The sequence below is a fragment of the Filicampus tigris genome, chromosome 22, assembly GCF_054856515.1.
Source record: "Filicampus tigris isolate MCC_2025a chromosome 22, RoL_Ftig_1.0, whole genome shotgun sequence".
NCBI lineage: Eukaryota > Metazoa > Chordata > Actinopteri > Syngnathiformes > Syngnathidae > Filicampus > Filicampus tigris.
Genome location: NC_141238.1, coordinates 9548640 through 9573658, shown reverse-complemented (window position 1 = coordinate 9573658; position 25019 = coordinate 9548640). Strand labels below are relative to the sequence as shown.

General features: G+C 42.0%; 2 protein-coding genes across 4 annotated transcripts in view; both read left to right on the top strand.

Annotated features, from left to right (window-relative positions):
- The window catches only part of LOC147126928 (uncharacterized), a 69275-nt gene extending 46008 nt beyond the window's left edge, over nt 1-23267 (top strand). The window contains exons 5-6 of the mRNA XM_086023077.1: nt 22451-22535; nt 23198-23267. Coding sequence (XP_085879203.1) covers nt 22451-22535; nt 23198-23267 — 155 coding nt within the window. The remainder of the gene's footprint in view (nt 1-22450; nt 22536-23197) is intronic.
- LOC147126929 (uncharacterized) lies at nt 637-14693 on the top strand. Of its 3 annotated transcripts, none has more exons than XM_086022188.1 (2): nt 637-979; nt 13849-14693. In XM_086022188.1, the coding sequence occupies exons 1-2, from the start codon at nt 856-858 to the stop codon at nt 14265-14267; spliced, it is 543 nt and encodes a 180-aa protein (XP_085878314.1). In that variant the 5' UTR covers nt 637-855; the 3' UTR covers nt 14268-14693. The 3 variants fall into 3 exon arrangements, 1 of the variants encoding a protein (XP_085878314.1); XR_015084690.1 differs by lacking the exon at nt 637-979 and adding an exon at nt 1865-1995; XR_015084689.1 differs by lacking the exon at nt 637-979 and adding an exon at nt 1974-2223.
- Nucleotides 23268-25019: the final 1752 nt, after the last annotated feature.

Sequence of the window (25019 nt, the reverse complement as noted above, 5' to 3'; positions counted from 1 at the left end):
AGATGGGGATACTTGTTTATAACTCTGCTGCTGCTTTAGAGGTTTTTTATTTTCTTCTATTTTTTTTTAATGAATCAAGGGTCTCGTGCACCTGCTCTTTTTTTTTTTTGGTTTAAAATATGTTAATATTTTGCTGCTGTTTACATTGAAGTGTGAAATACAATGTTATATAATCTATTATGTTACAGAGACATGACCTCTGTGATCCCTTATATATACAGCAATCATCATTCACAGATGAACCCCCTTAGTCTGGATTAAACGATATTATATGAATACAATGATGTCATGGTGAGTTAACCAAATTATTCCCAAACAAATCTATTCAAGTCATCTGAAAATAGATATTGCAACCCCCCCAAAAATTGCAATGTCATTTTTTTCCAACATCGTGCAGCCCTAGTTTAATACTTGTTTTGTTGCTGCAGTAAAAATGCTTAGTTTTACAGCATTGTTTATGTGAATGCAAGCCAGTTGTTTTGTACAGAGTTACTAAACAAACAAAAAAAAGTCTTATGTAGTACTGAGAGTCTCCAGTAGGAGCGTTGTGGTATGCTATCACTATCTTGAGAACCAGCTATGTATGTTAGAGTGAGACACAAGTAAAATACATGAAGCTGCCAACCTGTCTTAACAATCGTTTGCCATCCAGAGTTTACTAAAAAGCATCTTATATTAAAACTACGACCTATAATTTATCAAGTCTTTGTGTCCGGATGAACTCGTCTCAGCGCGCGTTGATGCTTCTCCGCCTTGTTATCTTATTCTAGCTTAGCTCGCTAACAAAGAGAAGCACACGACTCATCGTCAAACAGCGATCAAGAAGTGCGCATTTGTTGCGATTGTCGTGTGGAGATGTGTGCAATGACGACAACAAAGTACGAGGAGGAACTTTGTGGAATAAAAGAAGAGAACGAGCAACATCTTCAACTGCTGGGCGAAGTCTGCAAGCAGCCTCGTGTTGTGCTACACGGAGCAGGTTTATACACTTCTTACTCTTATTTGCTTTGAAAAGAACGACTTTCTATCGTTAAAAATGTTCACGTCACATGTGCATTGTATTTCAATTCTTTACTAGTGTATTATGGTCAGGTGAAGTTGTTTGGGGAAAATGCATTCAAGGTTTTTGCCTCTTTATTTTTATTCGTTGCCTTTTACATGCAGGTCTGCTGAACATTTGTTCATGCCAAATGAATCAGTCCAGAAAATATGTCCCAAAGAATAACCGTTAGTGGGGGTAATGGTAAATGGGCTGTGACTTGTATCGCGCTTCTTTACTCAAAACGCTTCACACTGTCTCCTCATTTACCTACTGATGGCGTCGCATTAGGAGCAACTGAGGGTTCAATATCTAAACCCCATATTATCCCCCCCCCCCCCCCAGTAGAAAATCTAACTGAATATTTTCCATTTTCTGGGTTGAGTTCATCTTATTTATAAAATGTGTACTGGCCCAATCGGGCCAGGTCAGTGAGCCTGTCACAGTCTCGTGAACATGTGCTAGTTTTACAACCAAACACAGTTTTTCAACCAAACACTTAGGATACATTTTAAACGAATTAAAAACAATTTTATGAAACACACTTTCTAAACACATTGTGAAACATTTTTGAACACTCCATGAACAAATTGCACCAAACATGCTGCCCAAGTGCCTGGGCGTTAGTTGTGGCGTGGGCAAGAGTGGGACTCCTTCTTTTCAGCCTTGACGTTTCATGGCTCAGACCGGCCCTCTTGAGTTCACTCCGTTTTCATGTATAAATTTGACCCTTATTACTGTTCGAGGCTTCGAGCTCAATAACATTCCCTCCAACATAGGTTTTTATTAGGGATGCTCCGATCGAACGGGCACCGATAATTATCGGTCGATTTGAATTGTGAAAAATTACGTGATCGGCGTATTCGATCAAAGCCTTTTATTCCCGATCAAAGGATCAAATTGCAACACAACCAACTTAATCCGACGTCTGAAGAACAAGCAATTGGAAGACTATGGTGAGTTTACGAGGCTCGCTGCATTGAAGCAGCAGCAGCAACAATCAAACGGCAGCTAACGCAGCCCATGCTGACCAACTCAAACCCACATCAGCGCGACAGACAAAAGGCAACGCAAATAACCAGGAAAATAATGACATTGATCAGACCAACCATTCTCGCTGGTGGAAGAGACCGGATTCTGCCGTCTGCTCGCCCACTTCAAGCCTCGCTAGCTACGTGCTACCGGTACGAAAATACTTCACAGACGTAGCTCCACCAGAGAGTGTATTGTCGCATCGAAAGTTTTCGAAAAGAAGGCCTATTATCCTGTTTAAATTTTACAAGTGGAGCTCGGATGTCAGTCCTGTGTCGATGTTAAGTCCAACAAGGGAGTTAGGTAAAATTAGCACCAGATTGACACATTCGGAGTTGGCCGTTCAATAACTCCAAAATGCAACGCCATTGCAACGCAAAGGATGGCTTTGTCCACTCTCTGTAAGGTAGCCGAAGAGCTAACTCGGATTTCAGCAACACAATTAGTGGTCTGAACACAAATCGCGCGGTTGTGCTTTGTTCCCAGGGACCGTCAACAAATAGCAAGCAGCGAAATACTTTATTAATAATAAAGTAAAAACGTTTTTGTACTATTCATTGTCGTGTTTCTTAAATGGTTACACACAGAAGACTTCCGTTTGCGTTTCTCCTGCCACGTCAGAGTTTGGACGTGGATGGTATCGATTGCACTTCTGCACTTTCGCCTTCGAATCTACCTCACCTGCGCGTTGCGTTTTTACTCTTTTTAATTTTTGGAGACTATTTTTATCTTATTTTTTATTTATTTAAATTTTTGTTAATCTCTGGGTCGCTTGATCTCGCGGACTAGCATACAGCTAGCGTGAGACGGAAACGGGCTAGCTTGGGGCTAGCTTGGAGCTAGTGTATTAAAATGCCTTCAGACGACAGCGACGAACACAATGGCCTGCTGGAGAAGGCAAATAAGACAATCTCTGACCTAAGAAGGGATATTCGTCGTCTCTCAGAGGAGCTCCATGAGAAGGAATCGGTCATCTCTTGCTTCGCGACCCATTTCCCCGAACTCTCCGCGGTGGTCATGAGAAGGCGCGCTCGTGAAATCCTGTCGGCGACAATGACGGCTGAGGCGGCTGGCCTCTCGGACACGGCGAAGTGGGATCCAATTGCCTGCCCGGGGCCATCCTGCTCGACACCGTTGCAGAGTGACACCTGGGTCAAGGTGGTGTCCCGCGGCCGGAGGGCCGGGGAGCAACCCCACCGCCCCCAACTGGTCCTGGGGAATCGGTTCGCCGCCCTGGCGAGTGAGTCTCCTGTTCCCATCACTGCACTACAGCAGTCGGAGACACCGACTGCTGCGTCCGACGCTGGGGCTGTGCTCCCAGGGGCTCCCTCGGATTCCCCGCCACCCACGGCGACGACCTCGGCCGGGAACCCCATGTTGGGCGGGTCCGCCGGTGACACGGCCGTCCACTCACGCGTCGGGCTGCTCCGGGACGCGGTGTCCCGGTACAAGGGTGGTCGTCATCACCAGCATCATCGGCGACACTCATCGGTGTCATCCACCGTCTTCACTCGGCCTCGGCGGAGCCATCCTGGACAGTGGGGTCGTGAATCTTCCGGCGGTGGTGAGTCCCTTGGCGTTCCCTCCTCACGTCACCCACCGACCACCGTTATAATTGGCGACAGCACCATTAGACGTACTCACTATCCCGGCTGCGTCACCCGCTGTTTTCCCGGAGCGAAAGTCATGGACATAGTTAACATCCTGCCGGGTGTTCTTGACTCTCTGCCATCATCCATTACCCGGCTCATCGTTCACGTTGGGACAAACGAGACAATACGCCGACAGTCTGAGCAGACGAAGAGAGACTTTCACGCCCTCTTTGCCTTGTTAAGAACCTGCGGTCTCTCGGTCTGGGTGAGTGGCATTTTACCGGCATTGTCTCGCGGAGCCGAGCGCTTCAGCCGCCTTTTAAGCTTGAACACGTGGCTCCTACGCACTTGTGGCCACCTTGACTTTGCTTTTATTGACAACTTTAACCTATTCTGGAATCGCCCGTCTTTTTACCAGCCGGATGGTGTTCATCCGAACTCTCTTGGTAGCAAGATTTTAGCCGCTAACATCCACCATGTCGTAACCAATTCCACTCCCAGCTGACTCTTGTTTACCAATCATATTTCTTCTTCTACTCATAAACGCTGCAATGACAATGTCACTACCATCACTTACAGGCCAATACCAGCTGCTCACAGTACCACCACCCTCACTAGCTCCCCCTGCAGGCCCTCATTATCATTACCACTATCGGACAATTTTCCCATTGAAACCATCACCGGCAGACGCTTCCCTTGCACACACAAACAACGTGGTTTTAACAGTGGTAATCTAGTATATGTTAATACTGCTCATTCGTACCACCATGAGCGCACGTCCAGCACAATAATTAATCTGGCCGTGCTGAACGTGCGCTCCCTTTTAAACAAAACTTTTATCATAAACGACCTGATTTTAGACAATAATTTACATGGTATACTTTTGTCTGAGACATGGCTTGGTACAGATGCTCCAGTTGCTCTCAACGAGGCTTGCCCACCGAATTTTAACTTTTTATTTTCTACAAGGGATGGCAAAAGAGGAGGCGGGACTGCATCAATTTTTATTAATACTCTTTTATCAAAGGAGATCATTTTTAGCAGCTATTTATCGTTTGAACACCATGCCTTTGTTTTTAGCAGTCCCCCTATTCTCTGCATTACCGTCTATAGACCTCCCCATCATTCCACTTCTTTTATTACAGAATTTTCAGAATTCTTATCCATTTTATATTCCAGTTATAACAGGATATTAATAACTGGCGATTTTAATATACACATGGACAACATCTCGGACCCACTATCCAGAGATTTTTCAAACCTTTTAAACTGCTTGGATTTTAAACAGCACGTCTTGCAGCCAACTCACAACAGAGGACACACCCTGGATTTGGTTATAACCTATGGCTTGTCTGCTGGTGTGTCCTCTGTTGTTGACTTGGCAGTGTCAGACCACTACTGTGTCTATTTTAACATCGCCAGTTTTAACCATCTAGCAGTCCCGGTCAGAACAGTGAAGAAACGCTACCTATCTTCTGAGGTGGCAGCAAATTTTATCGAGATCTTAAAAAACACTCCTGCTGACATTTTACCTGCACCCTGTGATCTTATTGTTGACAATTTTAACCTACATCTTAAATCATCATTAGATTCAGTAGCTCCACTTTTAATTAAAACAACAAAAACAAAGACTGTACCCCCGTGGAGAAACAATGCTATCAAAATATCAAAGAGAAAATGCAGGAGTGCAGAGAGGAGGTGGAGAAAAAGTAAACTTACAGTACACTATGAAATTTTATGCGAACAACTGAAATCTTACAATAAAACAGTAAAACTGGCAAGATCTTCCTATTTCTCAAACCTCATTACAGTCAATAAAAACAACCCCAGGGTTCTCTTCTCCACCTTTGAACTTTTAACTAGTTCTGATTTTAATAAGTCCCCACAGAGACCAACAGATGCTCTCTGTGAGGACTTTGCAGACCACTTCAGAAGTAAAATCGATGACATAAGATCCAGTCTTTTAGCCCGTCAAAACACAAGTTTTAATAAACCCGGACAATCATATTTACATGAGGAAACACTGGAAAGTTTTGCCCTGGTTGATGCAAGGACACTTGTTCGAGTTTTCTCCCAGGTAAACCCAACAACCTGCCTTTTGGATCCAATTCCCACATTTCTTTTTAAGACATTTTATGGATTTTTTGAAGAACAAATTTTAAATATAGTCAATTGCTCTCTTCAGACAGGCGTCTTCCCCGCTGCCTTTAAAACGGCGGTGGTGAAGCCCCTTCTGAAGAAGAGCGGTTCTGACCCGAGCGTTTTTAATAACTACAGACCCGTATCCAACTTACCGTTTTTAAGTAAGATTTTAGAAAAACTGGTTTTCATCCAGTTGAATCATTTTTTAAATACAAATAATATTTTGGAGAAATATCAATCTGGTTTTAGGATGAACCACAGTACGGAGACTGCTCTTTTAAGGATCTTAAATGATATTAGGTGCACTGCAGACTTGAGAAAACTCACAGTCTTGGTGCTACTGGATCTAAGCGCTGCTTTTGATACAGTAGATCACCAAATTTTATTAAATAGACTTAAAAATCTAGTGGGCATCTCTGGTACTGTTTTTGACTGGTTTTATTCCTATCTCACAGACCGATATTTCTTTGTAAGTATGGATACTTGTTCCTCTAAAACTCATGAAATTAAATGTGGGGTTCCTCAAGGTTCGATTTTAGGCCCCTTACTTTTTAATCTTTATATGCTTCCCCTCGGGGATGTCATCAGGGGACACGGCATCAGCTTTCACAGCTATGCTGATGACACGCAGCTGTATATTGCCGTGTCTCCTGATGACACAGGACCCATTGATACCCTTTTAAATTGCATTTTAGATATCAAGTCATGGATGGCAGATAATTTCCTACAGCTCAATGAGGACAAGACTGAGGTTTTAGTTATCGGTCCCGAAGGTCAGAGAGAGAAGCTTTTACCAAAACTACACATTTTTAATCCCTCACACTGTGTGAAGAACCTTGGCGTCACTTTTGACTCTGAGCTCAGTTTTATTCCTCATATTAAAAATGTAACCAAGATTGGTTTTTATCACCTTAAGAATATCGCCAGAGTCCGCCCGTTTCTCTCTCAGGCTAACACGGAAGTGCTGATGCATGCCTTTATTTCCTGTCGTTTAGATTACTGTAATGCCCTGCTCTCTGGCCTCCCGAAAAAGAGCATTTCACCACTGCAACTACTGCAGAATTCAGCCGCTCGGGTGCTGACGAGAACCAGAGGGCGGGAGCACATTACGCCAGTTTTGAAATTGCTGCATTGGCTCCCTGTGTGTTTCAGGATCGATTTTAAAGTACTTTTATTAGTTTATAAATGTGTTAATGGTCTTGGGCCATCTTATTCATCTGATTTGCTTTTATCATACCAGCCCTCGCGGATCCTGAGGTCCTCTGGCGCCGGCCTTTTATTTATTCCAAGGGTGAGGACCAAAATGCATGGCGAGGCTGCATTCAGCCATTTTGGTCCTCACCTTTGGAATAGCCTGCCAGAGGATGTCAGGTCTGCAGAGACTGTTGATATTTTTAAGAGGAAGCTCAAGACACACCTTTTTAGTTTGGCTTTCAACAACTTTTAAATAATTTATCTTTTCTTTTGATTGAAGATAATTCTATGTTTTGCTTTGAATGTTTTAAAGCACTTTGAGTTGCATTTTTATGTATGAAAAGTGCTATATAAATAAAATGTGATTGATTGATTGATTGAAAGATCTCCAGCTGGTTACAGTACAGCCCTCATTTTAGGGAAAAAAATAATAAATGAAATTTTAGAAGGCAGTTTGTATCAATACTCAATAACTTCATGAGTGTTCGTCATTAGGTCTCAAAAGTCACATCACATATTGATGGGGACTACCCACTTATACTACAATTCTTATAGTATGGAAATACTTTTTTGGGGGAAATATTTGTTGTTAAATACTGCTCAATATGGTCATGGTATTACAAAATTAGGCAAAATCGCATCAAATATAGATGGGGACTACTTGCTTCTACTACAACTCTTATTTTGTGAAATTACAATTTCATGTAATTTTCAGATTTGTTTTTAATTTTGGGGTGTTATTACTACCCAATAACTTCACGGGTGTACATAATTATGCCTCCAAAATCACATCATATATTAATGGGGACTACCGGCTTCTACTACAACTCTTATTTTGTGACAATACAATTTCATGTAATTTTCAGATTTTTTTATTTGTATTTTGGGGCATTATTACTGCTCAATTATATAATTATGTACACCCCTGAAGTTATTGAGCAGTAATAACACCCAAAATCTTTGAAAAAAAATCAGAAATTACATGAAATTGTAATTTCATAATATCAGAGTTTTAGTAGAAACATGTAGTCCCCATCGATATGTAATGTGATTTTGGTGGCCTTATTATGTACACCCATGAAGTTATTGAGCAGTAATAACACCCCCCCAAAAAAAAATTAAAATTACATGAAATTATATTCTCGCAAAATAGGAGTTGTAGTAGGAGCAAGTAGTCCCCATCAATATGTCATGTGATTTTGGAAGCATAATTATGTACACCCATAAAGTTATTGAGCAGTAATAACAACGAAAATAAAAACAAATTATGAAAATTACATGAAATTATGTTTTCACAAAATAAGAGTTGTAGTAGAAGCAGGTAGTCCCCATTAATATGTGATGTGATTTTGGAGGCCTAATAATGTACTACCATGAAGTTATTGAGCAGTAATAAAAACGAAAAATTCTGAAAAATTTTGAAAATTACATGAAAATTGTATTTTCACGATATAAGAGTTGTGGTATAAGCAGGTAGTCCCCATCAATATGTGATGTGATTTTGGAGGCCTAATAATGTACTACCATGAAGTTATTGAGCAGTAATAAAAACGAAAAATTGTGACAATTACATGAAATTGTATTTTCACGATATAAGAGTTGTGGTATAAGCAGGTAGTGCCAATCAATATATGATGTGATTTTGGAGACCTAATTTTGTACACCCATGAAGTTATTGAGCAGTAATAAAAACGAAAAATTGTGAAAATTACATGAAATTGTATTTTCACGATATAAGAGTTGTAGTATAAACAGGTAGTGCCCATCAGTATGTGTTGTGATTTTGGAGGCCTAATTATGTACTACCATGAAATTATTGAGCAGTAATAAGAACAAAAAAAAATGTTAATCTTAAAATTACATGAAATTGTATTTTCATAATATAAGAGTTGTAGTATAAGCAGGTAGTCCCCATCAATATATGATTTAATTTTGGAGGTCTAATTCTCTACTATCATGAAGTTATTAAACATTATTTAACAACAAATCTTTCTGAAAAATGCAGAAAATTGTATTTTCATAATATAAGAGTTGTAATATAAGCAGGAGCTCCCCATCGATGTGTGACGTGACTTTTGAGACCAAATGATTAACACTCATGAAGTTATTGAGTATTGATACAAACTCCCCTGTTATGACTGGTTGTTCACGTGATGTATCAGTATCCCTGCAGTTGCTATGGTCCTTTTATGGTTTGTCCTTTCTGATGACATATAGGCCTGAAGTCTTACAGTTTAAATCTTTGAGTTACACACTGAGACATTGTCAATAGGCATGGCCAAATGAAGCCCCATGAAGCAATGAAGCTTTGCAGCCAATTGGTTTGCACATGTAGCAAAGTGTCATGGTGCTTCATTTACTCAATGGCGCCATCAAGTGGTCTAGAAGCCCAAGAGGTCAACAGTGTTAAGAATTCAATGGCTATTTGCTTAAGACAAAGATATGAATGTGCTTGTGTTAGTAATTTAGTATGTGAACAAAATACAACAAGTGCTAAGGATCTATTGTTATTCATCTTTATTTAGAAATAATAGCTTTCCCACAGTGGATGGCTTAAAATGGTTTCTTTTTTTGGACAATATTTCACCAGCTTTAGAAAATATTCTTTCACAAGGCACGGATGCTCTCATGCAAGGCTCTATAATGCCTCAATATTGACGAGGTGTTATTGTTGTATACAAGTTCCCTTGCACACAACAGACACTTCACCTGTGAAATAACAAAAGTTAGACACAAGAACAAGCGAAAAGCTGCATTGTCACATTTATATTAATGTCGTTTTTCTCCCTTTTTGGAAGCAATCAAATCAAAATGTTGCCATACAGGGGAGGATCGGCTTTTTCGCGCGCAATGCGCGCCAAACATCGGACCACTCCTGAAGCGTCCACGTGTTTCAGCCAGCCGGCGAGGCTTCGCACGTCATCATTTCCGGGTTTTGCCGAAATGACGCGCGCCTCGATACAAGCTTCGTGGAAACGCCCCTCCCATTACTCGACACAAGCTTCGGAACCTCGGCCCATTTCGTCCCATCACTAATTGTCAGTACGTCAAACTTTCTTGGAGTGAGGATGCACTCTTGTCCCGTCCTGGGAAATTTTTCTCAAAGTTAAAGACTTTTTACTCTTCAACTTCCGTGTCATATCTGTGAATGGGTCCAAATCCCGATCCTCACGTGACATCCCCCTTTAAAATCTGTTTTTTGGTGACACCGGATCATATTATTAACATGGACGAGGTCCCCCCTCATGTTTGACATTCCCATGGGCCGAAGTGTTGCAGAGAAAGGGCAAAAGAGTGTGAATATAGTCACAACTGGTCATGATATATCTCACTTCACAGTGGTGCTGGCATGTTGTGGAGATGGATCAAAATTGCCACCAATGGTCATTTTCAAACGGAAAACTATGCCAAAAATCCAATCCCCATCAGTAACAGTCGCCGTGAATGAGAAAGTGTTTTAAAAAGAGAAAGAGAATTACGGAGGCCCGAGTCAGCAAATGCACGTTTATTACAAACCAAAACAGTTTCTGTATACCCGCAAGTGGACATCAAACAGCGAGAGGATATGCACTGCCTCACGGTCATTTTCACAATGAGTTGCGTTGAGGAAATCCCACTACTCAAAGGTAACACTGCATGACCTATTTTCCACAAACCCTTAAAGTGCGTGGGACACAAAAAAAAGTTACCCTAAAAACCTTTTTAAGAAGGAGAACAAGTACAAATAATAAGATTCCAATGATTATCTTAGTGAAGAAGCATTGAAAATACCTGAAAAAAGATGCAGAAAACTCCATATTTTCGTGAGCTGGGAAACGCCCACTGGCCGCGCCCGTGAGTTTGAGCCAGTGCGTGCTGACGTCACGGGGAGCACTGTGGTCAGCTCAAAGCAATGGCGAGCTCTCGGAAAGTATAGTATTGTTCGCTCAGTTTTCATTTTAATCAAAGGAGACTCAACGCACACAATAGCCAGACATAGTATTGTGTCATACTGCCATCTTGTGGGGAGATAAACCATCTCTAACATGTTTTTTATTGTAATGTTCATCATGATATCAATACTATTGTCTGTGCCAGGAGTCATTTCCAATGCATGATCATATAACACTTGTCTGACCAACTATTTTCATCTTATTTTCGTAGCGTCTACATTCGCTGAGCAAATCAACTTATCAGATCAGCAAACCCCATGACATTTCTTTCTTTTGAAATGATTGTAATAGTCTACTGTAAATATACATGGAGGTGCAAAAGTAGCTATAGGATGTTTTCGCTGATTGATAACACAGGCCACAATTAAAACTGATGAAAATAAATACAATTTCTTTTTTAAGATAAGATAAGATAAGAAGGATTTTATTGATCCCACAGTGGGGAAATTTTCAGTATTACAGCAGCAAAGATATAGGTCACACAGGGGCGGCGGCATAATGTAGCCATTAATGTATAACATTAACCGCAAACATTCAGGATCAAACCTATGTAAATACACGCAGTAATGTGTATATACGCATGTATATACGCCTGCCCAGGTGACCACTCCCTGGAAGATGACCGATGCAACCACCGAGTCATAAAAGTTCCTGAGGAGTGTCCCCTGAACCCCAAAAGACCTCAGTCAAGACCTCAGTCTCCTGAGTAGGAAGAGTCTGCTCTGACTCTTCCTATAGAGGGCGTCTGTGTTGTTGCTCCAGTCCAGTTTATTGTTCAGATGACCACCCAGGTACTTGTAAGTTGAGACTCTCTCAACATCTGTTCCCCGGATATTCACCGGTGCAGGTGAAGAGTGATGGCGCCTACCGAAATCCACCACCATTTCTTTGGATTTTCCCGCATTGATGAGGAGGCGGTTCTGCTGGCACCAGTCCACAAAACCCTGAGTAAGTTCTCTGTACTCCCGATCATCTCTGCCTGTGATGAGGCCGACAATCGCAGAGTCGTCAGAGAACTTCTGCAGGTGACAGGTAGGGGTGCTGTATTTGAAGTCCGAGGTGTAGAGGGTGAACAGGAAGGGAGCCAAGGCAGTTCCCTGTGGGGCCCCCGTGCTACAGAGAAGCACGTCAGACACACAGTCCTGTGTCCTCACATACTGTGGCCGGTTTGTGAGGTAGTCCTGGATCCATGTGGTGAGGTGGTGGGCCACCCCCGCCCGCTCCAGCTTGTCTCCCAATAGGGTGGGGTGGATGGTGTTGAAAGCACTGGAGAAATCAAAGAACATGATCCTCACAGTGCTCCCCGCCTTCTCCAAGTGGGAGAGTGAAGTGTGGAGGAGGTAGATGATCGCATCATCCACACTGATATGCGAACTGGAGTGGTCCATTGAGGAGCTCACCAGGGGGTGCAGGTGGGCAAGGACCAGTCCCTCCAGGGTCTTCATCAGGTGAGACGTCAGCGCCACTGGTCTGAAGCTGTTGAGCTCTTTCGGGTGGGGGGTCTTTGGCACCGGGACCAGGCAGGATGTTTTCCATATCTAGGGGACTCTGCCCAGCTTCAGGCTCAGGTTGAACATGTGCTGGACAATTCCACACAGCTGGTCTGCGCAAGATTTGAGGAGCTGGGGGCTGATGCCATCTGGACCCGCTGCCTTCCTCGCCTTCATCTTCTTCAGCTGGTTCCTCACCTGAGTTGTTGTGAAGGCCAAGGCTGGGCAGGAGGGAGTGGTGGCTGTCTGGTGTAGCTGGGAGCTGGAGACTGTGGAGAAAAGGGGGGAGGGGGTGACACACCCAGCAGGAGGAGTAGGTGGAGGCTGCAGCAGGAGAGACTGAGTGGGGGCAGGCATCTGATCGAACGTCTTGAAAAAGAGGTTCAGCTCATTTGCCCACTGCAGGTCCCCCCCAGTCCGGGTCTTGGGTTGTCCGTGGTCTGAGATGGTCTTCAGGCCCCTCCAGACTCCCCTGGCATTATTCTGCAGCAGCTGTTCCTCCATCCTCTTCCTGTAGGACCTTTTCCCCCGCGAGGCCCCTGTGACTCCTTCCTGTGCCAATGTAGTGCTGTGTGATCATATTACAACATGATACATAGTATTATTCAAAAATGGCAACCGTGCTGTATAACCCCATAGTTTTTATTATGTTATTAATGTGTGGGGTCGGTATTAGTGTAATGACTCTGCTGTCCCAGCCCCACCTACTCGGGCTTCGAAGCTGCGCCGTCACCGGCTTGGGAGCACGGGCCGTGAATTCATCGGCTTTCAAGGCTCCAAGGAAAGAGATTTTAATTATGTACACTCACGCAGCGCTAGCTGGTGTCCTTTCAATTGGGTTAGCTTTGTTGCTAAGAACGTAACAGCTGAGTGTTAGTGCATGACTAATGGATTTCCACTTAATGCAACCGTTACACTGATGTAAAATTTTGGTCATTCTTGGTTTGGGTGATTATGCCTGGAGTCTGGAGAGGGATGAAGGGATGACGTCACAACGTCGCATGCACGTTGTCACAAGTGCAATCAAACATTAAAATGTCAGGGGGAAACATGAGCAAACTCATACATATAAAAATGTGCACCACACAGAAGTCCTTTTTTCAACCCAAGTGCATATTTCAGCATGAGTTCTAACATTTTTGTTTGGTTTTTCTAAGCAAAAGAAAAGTACAGATAAGAATAACGTTGAGGCACCGGATCACTAAAATCTTATCGATACCCATCCCTAGCCACCACTCAAAAAGGTGCAATGTGCAAGTCTTTTCACAAATAACCATGGATAGGCTCCCCCCAAAAAATGCATCAGTAAGTGAATTTGAAAATGCCAAACAGTACGTATTAATCCTAACTCATCTGGCTCTCCTAATAACCTTCATTATAAATATGAACTATATTGCCATGTGTGTTTGTCTTTTTGTGTCTTGCAGACATCAGTGAATATGTTCCTCCTCACATTAAAGAGGAAGATGACGACGAAGCGGTCCCCCACTTCAAAGAGGAAGAGGAGCAGCAGTCTCCTGCCATAATAAAAGAGGATGTACTAGAGCTCCCTTGCATGAAAGAGGAGGGAGAAGAGCCCCCATACATCAAAGAGCAAGAGGAGGTTTTCTGCAAGTTTCCACCAGCTGGTGTCGTTCTGAAGAGTAATGATGAAAGTCAAAGCGAGGGGAGCAGAGGGGCGGAGCTTCCAAGCAGCAGCTCATGTCAACAGAGAGTGATGGAGACCAATGTGAAGGATCACGAGCAGATGGCCTCCTACCTCCATTATCAGAAAGTGATAACGTGTCATCACATGCTGCTTCTGCTGCTTCTGACAATGATGATGAAGAAGCGGAAGGTGATATGACATGTAACACTGACGACAAATGCTGGAAAAAACACAGCTGTTTAAAACACATGAGCACACACACTTTTTGCCTGATGTCCGCTGATAGTGTAGTGGTACACACGCCCGAGTTGTGTGTGGGCAGCGTGTGATCAATTCCCGCTCAGTGACGGTGTCTGTGTGTGCCCTGCGACTGGCTGGCGACCAGTTCGGGGTGTAGTCTGCCTTCGCCCGTTGACGGCTGGGATAGGCTCCAGCAACTCCCCGCGACCCTGTATAGGATAAGCGGTTTGGAAGATGACATGACATGACATGACCTTTTGCCTGCTCAGTTTCTGGCCAAAGATTCTCAGTGAAGGGAGCTTTAAGACGTCACACCAGAACCCACACCAGTGAGAAACCCTTTGCCTGCGTATTTTGTGGCCAAAGATTCTCTCAGAAGGGAAACTTAAGAAAACACACAAGAACCCACACTGGTGAGAAACCTTTTCCCTGCTCAGTTTGTGGTAAAAGATTATCTCAGCAGGGTTTGGTCATGAGACACAAGTGTGCTGGTGATAACCGCAATGATCAAAAGGTTTGAAATGAAAATGTTTAACAGCTGAAGTATTTAGCATGATAATTATTTACAAAATCTGCGTTGTTCTATTCTATGTAGCATCTTTTACTTTGTCTTCTATTTGTATCTACTAAATCCTCCTGAGGACAAGTGTTGAGAACAAGCACTGGTGCTCCATTTTTAGGCAATGTAGCACTTTGTACAATGTTTTAGTGATGTCCATATGAAGTAAATTCATAATTGATTATGTGGACTGTGAGGAAACTTTTACTTTTGAAAGTGTACATGTGATTCTGAATGAAATACAAATCATCAAACAGTGAGTCTTCTTTGTCACTGTTTGGATATGTTGACTTTGGAGGTTTAAGCTATTGGGTAACGCGGGAAGTCAAGACTATTCTCAACAAGAAGAAGGCTGCCTTCAGGAGCAGAGATAAGGAGGCCATGAAAGCAGCACAGCAAGAGGTGAAGCACTGTTTGAGGGAAGCTAAGGACGGGAGAAAAGTGGAGCAGAAGCTGAGGGACAACAACATGAAGGAGGTCTGGGAAGGTGTGAGGACCATTACAGGTCTCAACACAAAGACCAGAGCGGGGACAGTTGAGAGGGCAAACGAACTGAATGATTTTTTTCAACAGGTTCAACCAGCGGGTGGCACGGTGGTCGACTGGTTAGCACGTCCGCCTCACAGTTCAGAGGTCGTGGGTTCGATCCCGGCTCCGGCCTCCCTGTGTGGAGTTTGCATGTTCTCCCCGTGCCTGCGTGGGTTTCCTCCGGGTACTCCGGTTTCCTCCCACATTCCAAAAACATGCATGGCAGGTTAATTGATCACTCTAAATTGCCCCTAGGTGTGATTGTGAGTGTGGATGTTTGTCTTTGTGTGCCTTGCGATTGGCTGGCAACCAATTCAGGGTGTCCCCCGCCTACTGCCCAAAGACAGCTGGGATAGGCTCCAGCACGCCCCGCGACCCTTGTGAGGATAAGCGGTACAGATAATGGATGGATGGATGGAGGTTCAACCAGCCCCTCCCTTCCCCGCCCTCACCACCGCCATCTGACAGACACCACAACATCACGGACATTACCACTCCCTACCACGGACCAGGTCAGAGGACAGCTGAGGAAGCTCCCCAGGAAAGCTGCTGGCCCGGACAAAGTGTGTCCAAGACTATTAAAGGCTCGCGCTGCAGAACTGGGTGAACCAGTGCAACGGATCTTCAACCTCAGCCTGCAGATTGGGAGAGTGCCAACACTCTGGAAGAGATCCCGCATCGTTCCTGTCCCGAAGAAGCGAGCTGAATGACTTCCGACCAGTGGCACTCACTTCACATCTGACGAAGACGTTGGAGCGGCTCTTCCTCAGCCTCCTCAGACCTCAGGTACAGCATGCCCTGGATCGCATGCAGTTTGCGTACCAGCCAGGTGTTGCCGTGGAGGATGCTATCCTCTACCTGCTCCATCGAGTCCACTCCGATTTGGATAAGGGAAGTGGCACAGTGAGGATTCTCTTTTTGGACTTCTGTAGTAATACCATCCAGGCCCCTCTGCTTCGGGACAAACTAGGCAGAATGGGCATGGACTCCCACCTGGTAAACTGGATCTCCGATTACCTCACTGACAGACCACAGTACGTCGGCAATTTAGAGTGTCCAATCAACTTACCATGCATGTTTTTGGAATGTGGGTGGAAACTGGAGTACCCGGAGAAAACCCACGCAGGCACGGGGAGAACATGCAAACTCCAGGAATATCTGTATATTTTTCCATGTATTTATGGTGACCGCGGTTATCAAATATTATCTAAAAAAAGCAGCTATATTATTGCCGTAATTTTGACAAAAATCTAAATATATTTTCAAAAGCATGAAAAAATACAAAACCGTTGCTGGCACAATACAATTACTCAGTCACAAAGATAACTGAAAAACTTCAATTTACCAGCTTTTAGTAACACAGTTTTTAACAGATAAAAAAAAAATCAGCAGTCTCAAAAGACTTAATCATGCAAAAAGTCAAATCAATAACATGCCACCTAAACATTGGATGGTTCAGAATATATTCAAAGTAGAAAAAATAGTCACATGCAGGCTTCACTCATTATTTTCCTGGTTATTTGCGTTGCCTTTTGCCTGTCGCGGTGATATGGGTTTGAGTTGGTTAGCATGGGCTGCGTTAGCTGCCGTTTCATTGTTGCTGCTGCGTCCGCCAATGCAGCGAGCCTCGTAAACTCACCATAGTCTTCCAATTGCTTGTTACTCAAATGTCGTATTAAGTTGGTTTTGTAGAAACTTTTGGCCATGCTCCCCCCGCAAGGTACACTTTTCATGGCACACAGCAGACATGCTGTTAGTGCCGTGCACCTCCGCAGCAGAGGGGAAGGGGCGCAACACGGCTGTAGGCTGCGAAGCATGAGCTGCGGGTGATCGGATTTTTTGATTGGCAACAAAAGGCTTTGATCGAATGTTCCGATCACGTGTTTTTTCACGAAAATCGGCCAATCATGATCGGTGCCCGATAGATCGGAGAATCCCTAATAAATAAATAAATATATATATATATATATATATATATATATATATATATATACATTATCGCTTTGTTTTTCTTCCTGTTTTTGACTTGATAAATATTTTTTAGGGATTTGTGTGTTATACAGTATTCAGACCCTTTGAAATTATTCAGTCTGTCATTGCAGCCATTTGCCAAAATAAAAAAAGTTCATTTTATTTCTCAGTAATGTATACTCAGCACTTCATCTTGACAGCAAAAACTGAAATGTAGAAATTTTTGCAAATTTATGAAAAAAGAAAAACTGTTAAAAGGCAGATTTCCAAAATTATCAAATTCAGAAACACACTGAGCTAGACCTAATATTTAATTTATAGCATACATGCATACTAAGGATGTAACAATAACAAAATTGCCACAATATCATTGTTACGATATTAAAAGTAGCACATCTGTGTCCTAAAAATGATTTTTGCCCACTTCATCTGACCACAGCATTGTGAACCCATGAAGCCCATGATACTTTGCGAGCTGAGCCAACGGGAGCACATGGCAGGTAAATATTAGTGTCTAGGGAGATAGAGAGAGAAAGGAAGGAATTGTACACCGACACAGTAATCAGCCCCCCCCCCCCCAAAAAAAACGGAAATAAATCAGTAACGTCAGCCATAATGAGGTGCTTATAAGTTCAAAAGTATATTATGTAATACAATAAATATTTATATCAGACATGTATTTGCATTTATTTGCTCCATTTAAGCAGGAATAATTGATAATTTGGATGGGATTTGGATATGCTTATTTTTAGGGCTGTCAATTTAGCGCGTTATTTTTTAAATTAATCCAACCCCCTTTTGACGCAGTCAATTTTTTTGATCGCGTGATTAAGGTTTCCATAGCAACCAGCGGCTGCATTGCTAAAGGCTGCTCACCATGATCTATACATGTATATTTAAAAAAAGCTTTAGAGTGCATGTATATTTAAAGAAAAGCTTTAGAGTACAGGAGGCATTCCATCTGCTTCAAAATATTGACGATGCGGATGAATTTCTCAGTTGACACATGCACGGCTGAGTGCCCCTGCCCCGCGGTGATATCCACGACGGTATTGTAATGCTTAAAAGTTGTTCTTATCTTCGGAGGCTGTGGTATGGCGGGTTACAATACACCATATTTTTCAGACTATAAGTCGCTCTGGAGTACAAGTCGCACCAGCCATAAAATGCATAATAAAGCGGGAAAAAACTGGAGTATAAGTCGCATTTTGGGAGGAAATTGTGCGCTTAGTACACATCATTTCCACTGAGTTACGATGCTACACGTAGAATGCAAGAAAGTTACGGTAAGATATCTTTAAACTCACCAAAACGGTTGTAGATCGATTAAATAAGTCTTTTATTTATCCCCGACCATGTAGAATGTTTCCAAGTCTCCAAAAGTATTTATGTATTAGGTTGTAATTATGTCTTGTCTCCTCTGCGCTCGGTTTCTTACGTGTATGGCTGCATGATGCAACCCCAGCCAGAGGCAGGCAACTGCCTATTTATGGTTCGTTCTTATTCAACCATCCTCTGTAAGTAACTTAGACAATTGTGTGTATGAGCATGCAACATTTATATAGGAGCTGAATTGTGGATGATTTCACAGTGTTGTTGACTAAACATACTAATCGCTAATGCTAATCGTTAGCATGTCTGTCTGTTAGTGGTTCATTCTTATTCAGTCGTCATTTGAAACTAACTTAGACAATTGTGTGTAATGACATTTATATACGAGCTGAATTGTGGATGATTGTAGGTTGTTGACTGAGCCTACTAATAATTATCGCTAATGCTAATCGCTATTGCTAAACATTAGCATAGGCTCATCTTGTTCATGAATTTCAAGTTTCTTTTGTTTCGACAATGACAATGATAGAAAAAATAGAAAGATCATTGTCGAAACGAATAAGAAGACAGGATGAACATTACTGGATCATCTTGTTCATGTCTATGAAAATACATGTGTTTGTAATGCATAGATTGATTGTATTTTCTGTTTCTTGTGCAGTTTCACGATATAAACAGGCAACTTTGCTGCAATACAATACAATTTTATTTATGTAGCGCATTTCATAACAGCTAGAGAGCAGACTACGTGAACTATGAAGTGGAGGTGGCGTGATTAAATCTGCCAATAAGACAAGTTAGAATATTGGGGACAGAGTAAATTATGCTAAAGCGCCTGCAGAGGGAGACAAAACATCATAAATACAAGTCAGCAATAACAAGCCATAACAGTAATATATGTGTTAATAATTTCACACATAAATCACTTCTGAGTATTAGTCGCACCCTCGGCCAAACTATGGAAAAAAATGCGACTTATAGTCCAGTAAATACGGCAGGTTAGACTTTATGTATTTCTCCAGGCATTTATTGCTAAAGACAACCGACATGGCAGGACAGTGTTTTGTTGAGTCTTGTGAGTCAGACGTGAACAATCTCGCTCTAATTCACCTCTCTCTCTCTCTCTCTCTCGTTTCTTTTTCGCGCCGTACCAAACCAAATAAAAAAGGAATAAATACTTAAGCACAATATACATGAAGAAATATACACACACAAAACAATATTGCAGCATTTTAGAAAAATAATAAATAAGTGTGGGTGTGTGCATGCGCTTGCGTGTGCGTGTGTAAGTGTATTTGTGTTATTGAAAGGGCTGAGGGGCTGTTTGTGTGGGTGGAATCCAATGCTTGTTTTTTCAATTGAAGTGGAAGTCAACCCAAACATTTTTTTTCAAGAATATGTTCTATGCAGGAGCCCTAGTTGAAACAAGGCATTCTGATTAATATTGTGTTTGTGGAATATGATCTGATGATCTAAACATGGATATTTAAAAAAAAAGCTTTAGAGTGCATGTATATTTAAAAAAAAAAAGCTTTAGAGTAGAAGAGGCTATTTTCTGCTTCAAAATATTGACGATGAGGATGAATTTCTCAGCTGACACATGCACGGCTGAGTGCCCCTGGCCCGCAGTGATATTCGCGACGGTATGGTAATGCTTAAAAGTTGTTCTTCTTAATCTTCGGAGGCCGTGGTATGGTGGGTTACAATACAAGTTACACTTTATGTATTTCTTCTGCCGTCTTCCTTGGTAAAGACAACCGACACGGCAGGAAAAGTGTTTTGTTGAGTCTTGTGAGTCAGACGTGACCAGTCTCGCTCTAATTCACTTCTCTCTCTCTTGTTTCTTTTTCGCGCCCTACCAAACCCAATCAAAAAGGAATAAATACTTAAGCACAACATACATAAAGAAATATATACTCACGAAACAATATTGCAGCAGTTTAGAAAAATAATAAATACAAAATAATATGCCATTTGCTCCAGAGCAGCTGTATTTTATAACAGCAGGAACTATGCAGTGTGATCGAGAGCCGCACGGGACAATCTCAGCGGTACACCACCTTTTATTCATTCATCTATCCGACACAATTTACATTAAAATACACCCACAACAGAATATTAATAAACAATACACGTTTATAAAACACTCGCACAACGAATAATAATCTTTGTGTGTGGGTGTGTGCATGCGCGTTCGTGTGTGTGCGTGGGCGTGTGTGTAAGGGCGTGCGTGCGTGTGTTATTGAAAGGGCTGAGGGGCTGTTAGTGTGAGTTGAATTCAATGCTTGTTTATTCAATTGAAAGGGAAGTCAACCCAAACATTTTTTTCAAGAATATGTTCTATGCAGGCCCCCTAGTTGAAATAAGGCATTCTGATTAATATTGTGTTTGTGGAATATGAGTCAAGCAGCAAAATCTAGCCATCTCAGGGTTCGGCCATTTTATCACTTCTGTCAGCTGAAAATGACATCACAGATGCCCTGAGGGCTCAAATAACGACCAATCATGGCTCAGTTTAAGAAAATAGGTGAGCTGTGATTTGTTGTTACCTGAGCAACTGATGTCATTTTCCGTCGACAGACGTGACAAAATGGCCGCCCCTAGTGATGGCTAAAAACAGGTGGATTAACCCTTATTCCACAAACGCAATATTATCAGAATGCGTTGTTTCAACTAGTGGGCCTGCACATATTCTTGAAAAAAATATGTTTGGGTTGACTTCCCTTTAATAAAGTATTGGCATAAGAAAATCAATCCTCTTATTGATGTTAAGGGTATTAAAATTCAAGAAAATAATGAGACAGAAAAATCAAGGGATTTTTTTCCAATAAATGAAATATGTGATTAACTACGAGTTAACTATGAAAGAAATGCGATTAATCGCGATTACAAATTTGAATCGTTTGACAGCACTACTTGTGTAAATAAAACGTGCCAAGTTGCAACATCAGCTTGACAACAAAGGACAAAGATCTGTCATTATGTACAAAACTTGTAACAATATCTTTTTACAGAAATTGTAATAGTAGGACCAGTTTTTTTTCACATATATATCTTTCAAACTCTCTCAAAAATTTGGACGACATAGGGCAATCACAAAGTAAATGTAAAATTGTCTCTGACTCACTTCCACAGAAGGTACATTTATCATCTATATTGGTGAATTTGGAAAGAGAATTATTGCAAGGATAAATGTGTAATATTTTAAACTGAGGCTTTCTTACTTTGCTTGAGATGCAGAATTGAGGGGGGCATAAGCCAATTTATGCCATTTAATTCTGTGTTCCAGTAGAATTGACCTCAAGGAGATATTTTATGGGTGGCACGGTGGTCGACGTAGCACGTCCGCCTCGCAGTTCAGAGGTTGTGGGTTTGATCCCGGCTCCGGCCTCCCTGTGTGGAGTTTGCATGTTCTCCCCGTGCCTGCGTGGGTTTTCTCCGGGTACTCCGGTTTCCTCCCACATTCCAAAAACATGCATGGTAAGTTGATTGGACTCTCTAAATTGCCTCTAGGTGTGATTGTGAGTGCGGATGTTTGACTTTGTGTGCCCTGCGATTGGCTGGCAACCAATTCAGGGTGTCCCCCGCCTACTGCCCGAAGACAGCTGGGATAGGCTCCAGCACGCCCCGCGACCCTTGTGAGGATAAGCGGTATAGATAATGGATGGAGATATATTATTATAGCTACAAAACGTATTTCTAATACGTCATGTCATGTCATGTCATCTTCCAAACCGCTTATCCTATACAGGGTCGCGGGGAGTTGCTGGAGCCTATCCCAGCCGTCAATGGGCGAAGGCAGACTACACCCCGAACTGGTCGCCAGCCAGTCGCAGGTTCTAATACGTCAATTTTTACTAAATATATCAAGTCCTCTAATTGTGAGAGCAGGTAAATGAGTCTTTATAGGTTGATATGTCAGATGACATTTTATGATGCCAACCATACACAGACCAGGAATCCCCCAAACTACCTCAAAACGTTGACAATTGAAAGAAATTATCTTTAGTAAAACGGCTGCAAAATAACGGCGCTGAATATGATTGTAAAGGGCGATGCCTTATGAGATTTTACCAGAAATATGTAACACCAGCGGCACGGTGGGCGACTGGTTAGCACATCCGCCTCACAGTTCAGAGGTCGTGGTTTCGATCCCGGCTCCGGCCTCCCTGTGTGGAGTTTGCATGTTCTCCCCGTGCCTGCGTGGGTTTTCTTCGGGTACTCCGGTTTCCTCCCACATTCCAAAAACATGCATGGTAAGTTGATTGGACTCTCTAAATTGCCCCTAGGTGTGATTCTGAGTGCAAATGTTTGTCTCTGTGTGTCCTGCGATTGGCTGGCAACCAATTCAGGTTGTCCCCCGCCTACTGCCCGAAGACAGCTGGGATAGGCTCCAGCACGCCTGCGACCCTTGTGAGGACAAGCGGTATGGATAATGGATGGATGGATATGTCACACCACTCCGTGCATATAGTCTATTGCCCTCCCCCTCTGGTAGTAATGGTTTGCCCCAGCAGCAGGAGGGCGGGGCGGTGGACGCCAAGTCTTGTAAAAGTGGACCGCCGTGAATCAGTGAATGGTGTGACGTAGGATGAAGTCATGGTTCAAAATGTATTAGAAAGTTCATGCTCATGTTTCCTTTGAAGCGAAATAAAACAATGAACGATATTTGCTTGCTTGGTTTATTGTATATTTCATTTAATATAATGCAAACTAGAAACATATGTTCAATTTCCTTAACTTTTGCAGGATGACTGGACAAACCCTGATTTCACAATCACTGTCCAGTGAGAAATGATCACGTAAAAAACAGAAGATAAAAAGCCTTTTCCAAACAAAAGAATTCATGCATGTAAAGTAAAAAATGATCATATAGAACACACCCCTAAAACAACTTTTATCCAGCAAACAATTTAGAAGAACAAAAATATATGAAAATAGAAACAATATAAAATAAGGTCGGGTTACACTGAATAGCTTCAACAAATCTCCAAAGTCAACATAAACAGCCTATTTCATTGATAAAAAAAAAAAAAAAAAAAAGACTCACACTTTGATGATTTGTATTGAATGCAGAATTGTATATACACTTTCCCACCTTCCTATCAAAGTCAAAGTTTCTTCACAGTCCATGTAATCAATCAAGAAGTTACTCCATATGGAAATCACAAAAATATATACAGCGCATAAATTGTTTAAAAACGGACCATAACAGTGGCAATTGGTAAAAACCTGTTTAAAAAAAAAAAATGAAGACTTTAGTAGATACAGAGACGAGGATAAAATAAAAGATGTTACATTGAATAAAACAATGCAGATTTTGTAAATAATGATCACGTTAAATGTTGTAGCTCTGGGGTGCTCACACTTTTTCAGCATGCGAGCTACTAATAAAATGACCTAGTCAAAATGATCTACCTTCCGGGTAGAGTGTGTTTTGCATTTGTAGTAGGTAGGTCCTATCTTGGGCTGCTCGATTAATCGATTTTGAACCAAAACCGAATTTTCTGGATAAAACGATGTTAACAACGTTCAAATCGGCATGTTCGATATTTTTGTTTTTGATGTATTTAAGCCACCGTAGTTTCCTCTGCATTTCTACTTCCTCCCACGAGTGCGCAGTCCGAAACAACGACAATATCCATTGCTACCGGCGATTCTGCTATTTGCTCAGGCAAGTGAGCGTTTAGTTAATAAATCGGGCAAATATAAATCTGTCGTGTGTGCCCCGCATGTACAATACAACCCGTGAGCAATTAACTCAACGTCTAAAAGGCGTCCTTTTTTTTCTCCTCTACAACTGACATCTGGTCATGACGATGCATCCGTATTTAGGCTTGACAGTGCATTGTATTATTGAGTGACAGTTTCGCACTAATCATTGATTTATGTTTAAGTAAGACCAGGGAGAAAGGGGAAAGGCTAGTCACTTGCTGACAGACTGTTTGGTTTACAGACTTGACTGTCTACCTTCTCTTATGTTGATGATTTCGTTTCAGATGGTATATGCACTTTCTTCTTTCATTTTAATTAAGAACAGATATGAAATCTATTGTGTAAGTTAAATGCTGTTAATCCCAATGGCTTGTTCTGTGTGTATTAAGTTAAATTGACTGGCATTTTGAGTTCAAAGAAAGAAAAATTAAGTTTAAATAAAATACATTCAAAATACTTCATTTTTCATTATTTGTATTTTACAAAGAAATCGTAATTGTTATCGGAAAATTGGGTTTGAGAGAAAATCTGGATTTTCTTGTTAGGCAAAATCGAACAGCCCTTTCCTACCCACTACAAATATGCAAAACTAATTTATTTTCAAA